Genomic DNA, 13,550 nt, shown 5'->3' on the forward strand with positions numbered 1-13,550 from the left:
TAAATAAAAAATTAGAAAGGTTGACTCATAATATTCATGCATTTCATTGCCTAAAATTTTATGTAAACATGGTAAGCTTGAACTCTTAATACAGGAAGGCAAATATAACCTAATATGTATAACAGAGAGCTGATGGGATGACTCCCATGATTGGAATATAGCAACGAAAGGAAGCAGTTTGTTCAAAGAAACAAAAGCAGTAGAAAAGGGAAGAAGCTGCATGGTAAATTAAGTGCATCCATGCCTTAACCCAACCCAAGTGAATGAATTAATTTATTGATACTGTAAAGAGCATCTGGGTTAAAATAAGTGGAGGAATGAATAAAAGCTATCTTGCTATCACCTGTCTAATCAAGGAGAAGATGGGGATAATGCTTTCCAGGAACAAATTGCTTATTTTTCAAGGAGACATGAAATAGTAGTGATGGGGACTTTAATTTTCCTAGCGACTGTTGGATAACAAACTCTGCCAAGCATTGTCTTCCCAGGAAATTACTGATTTGTTTTGCTAATGACTTTCTCCTTCAGAGAAAGGAAGGCACAAATCATTGACTTGATACTAACCAACAGGGAAGACTTCACTGATGAAGTGAAAGTCATAAGAACACTGGGGAAAACATTTAATTAAATTAATGATCACCAATTAAAATTCTCTATTTATTTACTTATTCATCAAATTTTGCCACCACCCATCTCCCCCCATAGATAAAATTCTCTATAAAGTAAGGTAACCCATTGGTAGAATTAATTGATCCTTTAAAATGATTTTAAGGGAAAGTAAAGCTGATTATAGTCAAACAGAGGCTATGTTAGTTCTGAATCAGAGGCTGGATGCTGTGAGCTGCTGGAAGCTGCTCCCACAGTCAAAGAGGGTCAAATAAACTGAGACTGAATTATTACGAAATGGAGAGTTTATGGATGGCTCATTCCTGGTAATTGGAATGGCGATCTTTGTTCTCAGTAAGGTTCTTTGTTCTCATACCCTCAGACATAACAGATAGTTTAGAGATACTTCTCCAATCATAATTGCCATGATATCTCCATAGTCAGAAGGGCCTGTTGTCAGGTTTGGTTGGGTGCCAACTATATCTTCTTCTGGACAGAAAAAGTAACACTTGGAACAATAGACCAGCATATAGTATATAATTAGAACTTAATGATTTTTGTGTAGTTGCTGGCTCCATTTGAGATTGAGATGATTCTCCCATTTGTTAAAAAAAGTAAGACATGTGTTTTGATAAACCTTTAGCAAGTGAAATAACTGTTCTGTACATTCTTACTAAGTGGAATACAGGTAGTCCTCGTTTAGTGACAATTGGGATCAGCATCTCAGTCGTTAACTGAAGCAGTTGCTAAGTACAACTACAACTGTGTTTATTATCTTCAGCTTTCCTTTGCTTTATAGACTTGCAAAGGTCGTAAATGCAAGGATTGGTTGTAAAGTTACTTTTTCATCACTGTCGTAACTGCAAATGGTCGCCAAATGAAGCAATCGCTAAACGAGGACTACCTGTAGTTAAAAGCTGAGTAATTAGTACAACAAAAGAGTACCAAAATTACTTGTAACATAATATTTTTATTCTATAATTCATAATTTTTACCTTTATCTTTCCACATATTATAGCAGAGAAAATACTTACATTATCTTCTGATAATTTATCAATTGTCACCTTGGCTTCTATCAAATGGTTATTGAGGGCTATTATTTCGTGGCTTAATGCTCTTTTTTCTTCTTCATAGTGTTGACCCTGGGTACAAAACAGTTCAATCAACATTTTTCCCTTCCAAAACAAGCTATTGAGCTGCAGTTTCCTCAGCCAAAGAGTAATTGTATGAAACACCTTTTCTCTAATATTTCTTTTTTTTCTGTTACATTTCTTCCCAAGAATCATATAGTAGAAAGTTGAAAGCTGACATTTCAAAACATTCAACTTTCATATGAAATATTTTCACTGATCGTTTTTGGGTTCCAGTGTCAGGCAATATTTATACAGAACCTTCAGAAAAATATAGTGTGCATTTCCTTACTGTGTCGCCCAGCCATAGCATTGATTCATGGCCCATATATAGCAAGCCATGTTTAAGCCTCTAATCTGACAGCCCTTTTACATTCTTATGGTCAACGTATCTGCTTTGCAAGACAGAGATGTAACTTAAGGGTAATTGCTTATGTTTGCTTTTATAGATCCATCACAATTATATAATAAGCCCAACGCTGTTATCATTACAAAGATAGCTCTGCCCCATTTTGCTGAAGCTACCCTGTTACGGCAACCTAATCAACCAGGTTTATATGGATAGCATATAAACATTACAAATAAATAAATATATAGATATTACTGATTTTGAAGTATAATTAATTTTGGCCATGAAATACCATTGGAACAGGAGCTTCATTTTATGTTACCCATTTTTAACCCCCTTCCCCACTTGACCTCAAAATCTGGCCCTGAAGTTCTCCCAATCCTCTAGAGCAGATTTTGAAAAAAATGTACAGGAGTTGCAGGGTGGAAGAAAGTTAGAAGAAATCCCAAAAGAGGAATGGACGTTTGTAGCACAATGTTGATTTCTACCCATGATTTTCCCTTCCTTCCTCAGAAGCCTCTGCTGTGCTATATTTTGGCCAGTTGTTCTCAGGGTCCTGAGCTGCTTCTTTGTTTCTAAGGTTCAAATGCTGCCACTGTCTTTCCAAAAATGTTTATATCTGAAGAATACCAAATATTCTCTCAATTATTATTTAAAACCCACAGTTCTTGAACTGTGCAATGCAGCCTCCAGGGCACCATGGGATATTTTAAATTTTTGAGGAAAACACAGCAGTAGTTCACAGTTTTGGCCTACAGGTGTCATGAAAAAATTACTGAGACACTAAGGGTGCTATGAACTGAGAAAGTTTGGAAACCACTGATTTAAAACTTAAAAAAAATTCTATAAAATTCAAGCAGCAGTAGGTAATGTCATACCTTCATACCTCCTTTGGTTCCAGATTCACTATCAATAATCAATAATCAATAAATAAATAATCAGTAATAATCACTATCAATAATCAATAATCTAAGACATAAATGGGAAGCAAGCAGGCTCCAAATGGTCTCCAGCATCATCTTTATTGAGAAAGAATGTCCTGAACTATAGATAGGTAGGTCTCATAAACCTTCTTAGAAAGTCGAAATGGTCAGTAGCTGCAGCCCAGTGTTTTGTGGTTATACCCCCAAAAGGACAAAGTTAAATCAGTATAGACACAAGAATCTTGGGGAACTAGAAGGGCTAGTGGTGAGTAACTTCACTTGTTTACTGTCTTGTAAATGGATTCTTTTGTGGTTGACTATATGCACCATGGTACCTATTACCTGAAGAGACAAACTTCCATGACAACCATTTTGTAAGCCTCCACACATTATGTCCTTAACCTTTCAGATAGGCTCACTGGCCTTAAAGGTCCACCTAAGCCTCTATTAAATTAAAACATTGCAAGACATCATGTATCAAAACTGACTGAAATAACTTCTATAAGGCAGAAAGATTTTGTCTGTCAGTTATTGGGAGGGCCCCCTAGCTAGGCCTATTTTCTTTAAGTTCCAGTCAATGTGCAATTATTTGCTGGCAGAAGAACTTCTTCAATGAGGACATCTGCACTATTTCATCTGCCAATCAATTGGGGTAGTGACTCAAGGCAATTTTTCTTTCAGTACAGCTGGAGAAACAGATGGGAGTGCCAGACGCATCCTAAGGTTCTGACAAAAGTGTCCACAAATTGCATCAAGCCACAACAGTCACAGAATAATTTTGTATTTATTCCATAATTTTTAAAGTGTACCTAAGGATACCACTCAATGCAACATGAATATTGCAAATGTGTATCATAGAAGGGTAAGGCAACAGACTAGAAACCAGGAGGCAGAGAATTCTAGTCCTGCCTTAGGCATGAAAACCAGCTGGGTGACCTTGGGCCAGTCACTCTCTCTTAGCCCAACTCACCTCACAAATAGGAGGAGGAAGGAATATTAGGTATGTTCGCCGCCTTGAGTTATTTATAAAAATAATAAAGGCAGGATATAAAATCTGGATTGTTTGTTCTTCTCCAGGTTGTTTTACCTTACCTTTTACCTGTTTTTCCTTGCAGGTTTACACATGCTTAAAGGTGTAAACAAGCCAGGAGTAAACCATGCATGTCTATTGGTATATCATGCTATGTCACCATTGCAATCAATTAACCTAACAATAAATCATGGTTTCAAACTATGCTTTATTCATAGAACAGGTATACCTATTTCCCACATTAAATTAAGTCAAAAGTAAACCAACCATTTATGGTTTAGCATAATGTGGGAACCCAGCTGCTTATTTCCAAAATCACCACCACCACTACCACCACAATAATAACTACTGCTATTATTGTTTCCTCTCCTATTCTGTATGCATGTCATTTCTGCAGCCTTTTATTTGCCTTTAGGAAGGAAGGAGGGAAGATAGGAAGAAACAGCTCCACACATATTCCTTTCAAGAACTTCCCTCTCTGCAGAAAAGGGCTCCCCAAACTTACACTTATCTTTCCTTTTTACTGCAAGGCAGCACATGCACTTCTCCACTGCATTTTACCCCCAGGAAACAAGATGCTGCCCCTGCCCGCATTCACCAAGCTCCATGGTGAGGCAAACCTGGATCTCCTCTGATATGCTAAGCACTGCCCCACATTTGCTCTCATTTACATGAGATAGCACAGGGAGCTCCAAAGTCCAAATCTGCCAATTTCCTATCGTATTTTATGTTGTCTCTTAATACAAAAATCCTGCAGCATTTTATAAAATCCTAAAAACATTTCAAAGTAACAACCAAGCAAAAACCAAGGAAAACATCAGAAGAGAAACTGGAAGAAAAAACAAAGTAAAAGACAATCTTTTAAAGGACAACTGTTATGGGGAGGTCATAGCTGAACAAGGTCCATCCAACCATCATTACTTTTATATCTTGTCCTTCTAATCAGTTTTGGCATTCTTGGTCTCTTACCTCCCACTTTACTGTATCTTGAAAGAAGAGAGGGACCCTGGTTTTGGGGGAGGGTGGAGGAGAAAACCACATGCTTACAGAGATGTAATGTATGACCATTCCATGTCTTTTTTTTTGGAGAAAGGCTTTTTGCTTTGAGAAGTTCTCTGGATAGTATTCCTTATTTTGATGTTTATCATAAGTAGCTGAGTAGCAAGCTTATTTGTACACAGGGCAAATGTCAATGGAGATTATAGAAATTAAAATGTGACAAACTGCTTACATGAAGCAACACTTAAGTGATTTCAAGACTTTATTTTTGGGTGGGTGGGAAATCAAATTTAACTGGTGGCAAAGAAATAGTTATTATCATCTCAGGGCAGGTCTCTACTATTTCCAAATGAACTGTGCAGCAGTAAGTTGAAAATGGCAGTACATTTACAGTAGTTGGCTAACTTATTTCAAGTAAGGCAATTCCAATGGAAGAAGAAAAAAGAATGGGAAACTAATGGGCAACTTATTACATGTGCAAACTCTCTCAGAACATTTTTTTCTATAAAGAAGTAGGCATGTCTAACAGGTCAAGCCCATGATAATAGATCGGTGTGAGTGAACAGTGTCACTAATATCCTCTGGAAATTAATTTGAAATGCTTGAAGAAACTGATGCCACAGGTGAATGTCTTCAACAGGCATAAAATGGAAAAGAGTGCATAAATGCAAAGCAATACACCCAGATAACACAGCAGCAGCAAGAACAACAACAACAATAATAGCTAGGTTTTGTGGCTTAACCTTAAAACAGGGTTTGCTTGGATGGACTTCAGGGATGTAGGTGGGAAATAAATTTTATAATATACAATTTCCTTATGTGGTCTACATGCAATATTTCCTATGTACTTTTTTGAATACTACTGTAAAATATACATTTTTCTATATAATTTATCTTAGTTTGCTATGGGTGAAATTCTATATTCAATTCCTGCACTTGGAGCTCTGACTGAATGTGGACTGGAAAAGCATTATCTGATCCAGCTTCTTTCAGATAGGTAGATTTCTATCTTCACATTGTTTTTTTTTCCCATATGCCATCTTTCTACTTTCCATTTATACACAGCACAAATGTTATGTTTAAAGATGGAAGACAATTTCACTTTTCCCTCTTTTTAAGGAAAATACGGTAATTTGCATCTGGGGACTGACTTGCAGAGAATACTTATCTTTTGGACTGTGTACTTCTGCAACATTTTGTACCATCTCAAAAATTGTGTAGAAAAATCTATGGTTGCAAATGCTTCCATTGATTTTCCCATGGAAGGTCAGGAGGTTTTTTTTTGTTGTTATGCTCATTTTTTGTGTATTTCTTCTTTCAAAATGACAGACAACTGTGCTATCAATTTTCAGCAACTGCAGTCAGAGCAATGCAAAAAGGAGGCTCAAAAGCCCTCTGTGGCACTGGGACTGCTGTTGTCACCAAAAAGGGACTGAAAAAGAGCCAAAGTTCAGATACAATTTGTTAAATAAGCTGTTTGCTTAGAAATCCATACCCAAAGAACTGGCTATGGAAAATTCTTATTTAAGGCTTTCACTGAGTGTCTTCTAATTATTTTTAATAAGTAGACCTTAAATGGCATATCATGTGCCATTTGAAGCTTGTGTAATTGTAGTTCTCAAACCATCTAAATCTCTTCCATGCTATTAAGATGAAAGAAGTCATGTGGCACAGGGTTTTTTTTAGTTAAATCTATTAGCAAGTCCTCATGAAAAATATATGAATGGTCGCAAATTGAAACATTTAAATATACTTAAGAAAAAAACTTTTCCAATCCATCTTTCTTACTGGAAACAGCTCTATCATGACCTCTAGAACTTTGAAGAATATTGCATTGTGCTGCACTGCACTGCACTGCATTATTTTATATTATATTATTAATATTAATCTAAGCAATCATCATAGAGGGAGATCTGAGGGCTTAAATATGGGTATTCATCACTGAATATGGCTCAAGATCTCCAGGTTACACATCTCTGCTCTATGGAAAGTGAGGAACAAGACTAGGAACTGTCATATTCCTAACTCAGTACCCCAAATGTGTATGAAAATACAGATGTTCAACTGCTCTTAACCCAGTAGGGAATAGTAGCTATTCTACTATACTACACTACTAATTGAATCTGATTCAATTCATCAATTCTTTTTTAAGAGTCAGGTCAACTGAATCACTTTTAAAATGTCAAATTGATTTGAAAAAAAAAGTATGGGATGCATCAAATTGCCAAATCAATTAAAGGGCATCCAATTTGTTCTGAAGGGGTGATTTGATCATATCACCATCAGATCAAATCTTTGAATCAAAGCTTCACAAAGTCTTAAGCTAAGCAAAACTTCTGTGACTGCATTTACTGTACATTGTTAGCTTGGCAACACCATGAAGTGGCATGCCATTTCCATCTTCTGGAATTTCAGGATGGTCCTGTCCCAATACTACCTAGGCCAAGCATTATTTAACTTCAGAGATCAGCTAACTAGATGCTACAATATGTTGAGGCTTATGTGGCTAACAATTTTGGGATATTTCAGGGTGGAACTAATCCCAGAGATAAAGCTGGAACAGTCAGTCACCCAGGATATATGGCATCCTTCATAGTGCTTGACATGCAAGCAGAAATATAAGAACTCTTAGAACCCAGGGCCAGCACAGCGCCTTACTTAAAACTCTTTGGCATCTTCAGGAAAAACCAAATCAAACCTGGGGCTGTATCCTTCCAGAATGCAGAAGTATGGAATCTTATGTTCCTTTAACATTTTTCCCATTAAAAATCCTCTCCCTGTGCATAGAAAGCTAGATAATTAGGGTCCATTCATTGATCTATTCCCTATTGGCATGCTGAACGGGTACAGTCCTAAAATACTTTATTGAAAGTTTATATTTTGAATGGTAGTGATTATTTCTTAATATATTACTCATTTGCTGCAACACTTAAAATTACTTGCAGCCCAAATTTATGCATGTTTGCTTAAAAGGAATTCGTATTGGAATAAATGGGACTTCTACACCTTAACTGGAGAATTATGAAGTCCCCCTATGCAAGATCAAGCACAATATAACTTGCAAATTAACTCTTCTATACATACGTCAAAAGCAGCAGTGCTTTTACATTTGAATCCTTTGAGCTCCCTCTCCAATCTTTTGTAGTCTCTTTGATTACAGCAGCTAAAATAACCTCTTCAGTAAATGGTGGTTATTTTTGTATTTGTAATTCTACAGAAAGAGCTCTATTTTCAGTTAGACAAAACGGAGAATGCTATATTTGCTTCATTTGTAGCTTTTGGCAATCTCAGCTTTAATGGCAATGGATTAATAGAAATCTGAAGGTTCACAGGAATACCATAACAGGAAAGTAAAAACAGTTAGATATAATAGAAAAATGTTGGTTTTTTCCATCATCTCAAAGCAAGGATGTTGATTTTCTAGTTTAAAAATCACCCTTGATTTCAGAGCTTTACACACATCCCACAATTCTTTTAATCTACATTTACTTTCATCTCCATCAAACATACTCCTAGCCTCTCATTAGCATTCTCTGACAATGTGAACAGTCTCAAGAGTACATATCTCTGAAGCAAGGAAAAGAGAGCATGGCCCTCCAGAAATTAGAGAAAAACAAGTACCAGCAGCCCCAAATAGGTGAAGGATAAAAAACATTATTGTTCAGTAAGATCTGGTGAGCGACATGTTTCTGCCCTTGTTCAAAGTCCACAACCCAGTAGTTACATGGGCAGTACAGATGCTATAGCAACCTGTTCATTGTACAACCATCTTTCACAGCCAATGTGAGCATGACTAAATAATGTGGTTGACTGGTTCTAGCTGTTGAAGAGGAATGTATGCCAAGCCAGCCAGAGACAAGATGCCACCCTTCCCCCATTCCCTTTTCAAAAGCTGACTGAACTGTCAGTTGACTCCTAGGTCAACACCAGGGATGGGCTCGCCTTCTTGATGACCAAAATTGTGGGGAAGATTCTGATTACACAGTAGGAGAAACTTCCTAGCAGTAAGAGCTATTTGGTAATGGAACAGATTACCTGTGGAGGTGATGGGCTTTCCTTTGCAGGACAGTTAAGCAGAGGCTGGATATTTATTTATCAGGTATGATGTTGGTCACATCCTGCACTGCAGATCCTGCATTTAGCAGAGGGTTTGATTAGATGACTTCCAAAGCACTTCCAGCTATATGATTCTTTACAGACAATACTGTGTTAAATGGGCCAATGATCTTGCTAAGTAATAGGCAGCTTCCAATGCTTTTAATCACAGCATGATCATCAGCCAGAAACTCCAAAATGACAAGGCCTTTCAAGCTAAACATTATTTTTTGAGACAGGGAAAAAAAAACCCCACATGATCACATTCACTTTTGCGATAAGAAAAAGACGAAAGGTCAGTTGAAGATTCCAGCTAATTTGTGTCTGTCTTTGCAAATACTGATCTTAGGTGATTGGCAGATATCAGCATCCCTATTCTTTGTATTTTTTCAGTGTAAGAAAGCCCACTTTTAAAAAATGACACTGGTGCCCAGGTTCCACAATAAAGCTTTACAATGATATACATTTCTTCTGATTTTTAAAATGGCTTTATCTTCTGATATAATAATATTCCTAAGCCTAAGGAAACTCTGACATTATTTTTACAGATGGGAATCAAAAGACTCACACAGAATTATTGGATCAGAAGGATTCTAAAGGCAATTTGACATGGATTCCCTTAGGAAACAGCTTAAGAGATTTTGGACTTTGACACGGAATGGTAAAAAAGAACAGTAACACTAAATACTAGATGAATTTAGTTGGCTGCCCTTTGATGGTCCTATTAAAAAACCTGTGGCCTGATAGGCAGGTAATTTCCCCTTGGATTCAATGTATGAAAACCCGAGAATCATCCATCTGGAAGGGGCTTGGAGGTCAGCTGGTATAACCCCTACTCAGTACAGGACATACAGAGCAACGCTATTTTCAGCTGATGGCTATCTTGTCTCTGCTTGAAGATCTTCAGTAAGAAGGACCCCAGTCAGCAATTCCAAACTGCTTCCATGGTGAACCGTCTTTCCTGGTTGAAAGTTTTTCCTAATGTCCCTCATGCCTAAGGCTTTCAGGAATTGTTAAGTCTCCTCCTGCCTTCTCCTCACCAAGCTAAGTACACCTAGTTCTTTCAACCACAGGAATGCCTAACCAGCTTAATTTCTCTCTTTTTCACTTGTCCCAACATGTCTATACCTTCTAGATGTGCAGGGGCTGGATCTAACTCAGTATCCCATTCTGTGTTAACTCAGCACATACAAATGATCCATACATATCAATACTCCTCAGATTAGCCGAAGTAATATAGTATATCCTTTTAGATTAACTATTGTTAATTTGGGGGGGTAGTTACATGAAGTTGCTGGGAAGTTTCATTTGCAGTTTAGAGCTAATTGTTCTCAATATTCCGATGATACACAATATTCTGATGATAAATAGAATTGAAATTGAATTCCATTGACAAATGGAACTGCTACTGTACTTCCAAGATTTTGGAGATTTATCTTTTCAGAATGGTGTTCCACTTTCCCTTAAAGATGAGGCTTGCACTACTGGATCCAATAGTGATGCTAGATAGCTAATAACATCAGTGGCATGGAGGGCTTATTACTGTAGCAGTTTCAGTTATTAATTCAAGTAGGTGCATCCCAATTGGGAAGAAAGCAAACTAGTTTTAGGGACTCATGTCCTAGTAACGTCAAGGCAGGATCATTGCAATGTGCTATTTGTCAAGTGGGCCGTGAAGACAATTCAGAATTGTAGCTGGCCCAGAATGAGGCCATAAGAATGGTCAGCAGGACCTTCTGGGGTTCCCACATTATCTACACATTGAAACAACTGGCTCAACCGACTTTCAGGGCTGCCTGAAGTCAATGTTGACTTCTGGCAACTGCGTGGACTAGTCCCTGCAGTTTTCTTGGCAAGGTTTTTTGGAAGTGGTTTGCCATGGCTTCCTTCCTAGGGCTGAGAGTGACTGGCCCAAGGTCACCCAGCTGGCTTTGTGCCTAAGGCAGGACTAGAACTCATGGTCTCCCAGTTTCTAGCCTGATGCCTTAACCACTACACCAGACTGGCTCTTCAGGGCTGCCTACTCTTATACAATCCATATTATACTTTTAGATCATCAGAGGAGCACTTTTTAGAGATCTTGCCATGAATGAGTTTCCATCAATGGCTCATTTAGCTTTCTTTGTGGCCTCATGGCCAATGAGACATGTCTTTCTTACATGAGGGCAGAGAACAAACACTGTAGAAGAATCATTTGCTTAGATCCTGAGAAGGCACCCAAGGGATATAAAGTGACCTGGCCAATTCAAATTCCAATATTCAGGACTCAGGCTGCATGTGGGCTAAGACCACTGAGTCCCTGAGAATGCCAGACTGAGGCTTTGCAAAATAAAACCTTTGTAATCGAGGCCAACTAATATCAGCTGTGTTTGAGTGGAAGCTGAAAGAATCTGAATTTAAAACCTGACTGGACATACTAACATGCTGGAACAACTTATCAGTGACTGCCTCCTATAAAGAAGTGTTGTGTCACGCTGCAGTCGTGGCTGTTATATGGGTTCTGCCTCCCATTTATTTTGATATGTGACTTGCTATTCTATCCCCTGTATGAATTTGGGCTGGCTGTGTACTTCCTAACAAAAGCGAGTACAGTATTGCTTACGCACAATAGATCAAGCTGAGTATGGCTAGACAATAGTATGGCCTTTTTAATGAAACAGATTACAATTAGAATTACAGCAAGGTGCTTTATTATACTTTAGAATTATATTTGTTTTCCAAGGCCTTTTATGCCATTGTTTTAGTTTCTCTGTGTTTCTTATGCATTATTATAATCATTATTATCTCTTCATCCAACAATAACAGTTTTGCCAAGTTGTTCTTGAAAGATAGAAATAATATGTACAACATTCCTTTGGATATTTTCAGTGAATTGCTTTCCCCACAGAAAATCCAATAAACAGTCTCCCTGGTCCCAATTAGATGCCACTGAATAAGGGGAAAGCTGACTTCTTCTAGTGAGAATTCATTACGTGTTTATCACTGAACTTGTTAAACAGTTCTGTGTTTATCATTTCAGAAGCAAAATATGTCCAGCCAAAAATAGAGGAGCTATATGGTAGCATTTAGAGCAAAGTAAATAAAATTAAATCAAATAAAAGCAGTATAAAACTTAAAAGTAAAAATGAGAAATAAAAACATATAAAACAAGCAATACCCAAAATGTCAGAAATAAATATTTAATGCTAAAAAGAAAGACTTGGTCAGATTAAATATCTTCTAGAATGATCTCAAGACATACAGTGTTCAGGATAGGTAGGCCTCCCTGAGATGGAAATTTCACAAAACTTCCATCACTTTGAAAAGGCTCTGCTCCTGGTAGATTCATACTGTCATACTGATAAGCAGAGCATCTAAGGAACTTGTAATGGTATGTGGGAATGACTTTGAGAGCCAGGAGGAAGACCTGCAGCCCAGGCAATGGTCTGATAAGAGGCAGTTCAGTCGGCAGGTGTAATGGTATGTGGGAATGACCTAGGGAGACAGGGCGAGGAGACAGAGCCAAGGGAACGGTTAGATAAAAGGCAACTTAGCCCATAGCAGGAATGTGGTCAGGGCAAGCAGCTCAGAAGGGACCCTCCCTAGTTTCTTGGGCTGTAAAGGGGATGGAGGGGGGGAGAAATGTACTTTCAGACTTACAAGGTTGATGTCGACCTTGCAAGGCAGACCAGACAGGAAACATGGCTCAGGATCTCCCAGTATAGGACTTTATAGATAAGAACCAGCACCTTGAATTAAACCTGGAAACAAGTGTATTGAAGAACACGGGAAGACTCCTGTTTGCTCAGACTGAAGGCCCTTCTGTTCTAGCATTCTGTGCCACTTCTTACTATTGTTCCTAGAAAGCTGCTATTACAAGATTGGTGACAGTGCTTTGTCACATTGTTTTTGGGGTACCTCTTTTTATACGTTAGATGTTATTTTATAATTTTGTGTTATTCCTCAAGATCTACTTCCTTCTCTATCAGCTTGTCTGAGACTTGGCGTCAACTTCTGAGGCCTAAATTCAGAAACTCACATCCAAAGTATTTTCAGCTAGAACCATTCTTCCAACTGGCACTTAGGCAGAACATGAAGCTTCTGCTAAACCACAGCTAAGATGGTACAGATTTGTTCAGTAAATGAATGTGAGAGCTACTGAGAACCCATGTAGGATTTTTTGCATTCAGTGATAGGAGAAAGGTGAGATATACATCAACAACATAAACTTAAAATTGAATTATGATGGTCTACTAAATTTTAAAGCTGCAAGTCTATATTCTCTGGAAGGTTATCAGATTTGAAAGTGATTATAAAGAGGAAGTGAATCAGAACCCACCCCAGCCTATACACATCCTGACAGCTTTTGGGTTTAGCTGTTTCAGACATTAGGAAAGTCCAACTCCAGAAATGAGCAAAAAGTGATAGCTGACTAGGAT

At 37.9% G+C, this 13,550-nt stretch overlaps 1 protein-coding gene across 1 annotated transcript in view; it reads right to left on the minus strand.

Moving 5' to 3' along the window:
* BEGAIN (brain enriched guanylate kinase associated) overlaps nucleotides 1–13,550 on the minus strand; it is a 150,715-nt gene that overhangs the window by 12,669 nt on the left and 124,496 nt on the right. The window contains exon 5 of the mRNA XM_063291067.1: nucleotides 1,641–1,748. Coding sequence (XP_063147137.1) covers nucleotides 1,641–1,748 — 108 coding nt within the window. The remainder of the gene's footprint in view (nucleotides 1–1,640; nucleotides 1,749–13,550) is intronic.

This window comes from Candoia aspera, chromosome 1 (genome assembly GCF_035149785.1).
Source record: "Candoia aspera isolate rCanAsp1 chromosome 1, rCanAsp1.hap2, whole genome shotgun sequence".
NCBI classification, from domain to species: Eukaryota; Metazoa; Chordata; class Lepidosauria; order Squamata; family Boidae; genus Candoia; species Candoia aspera.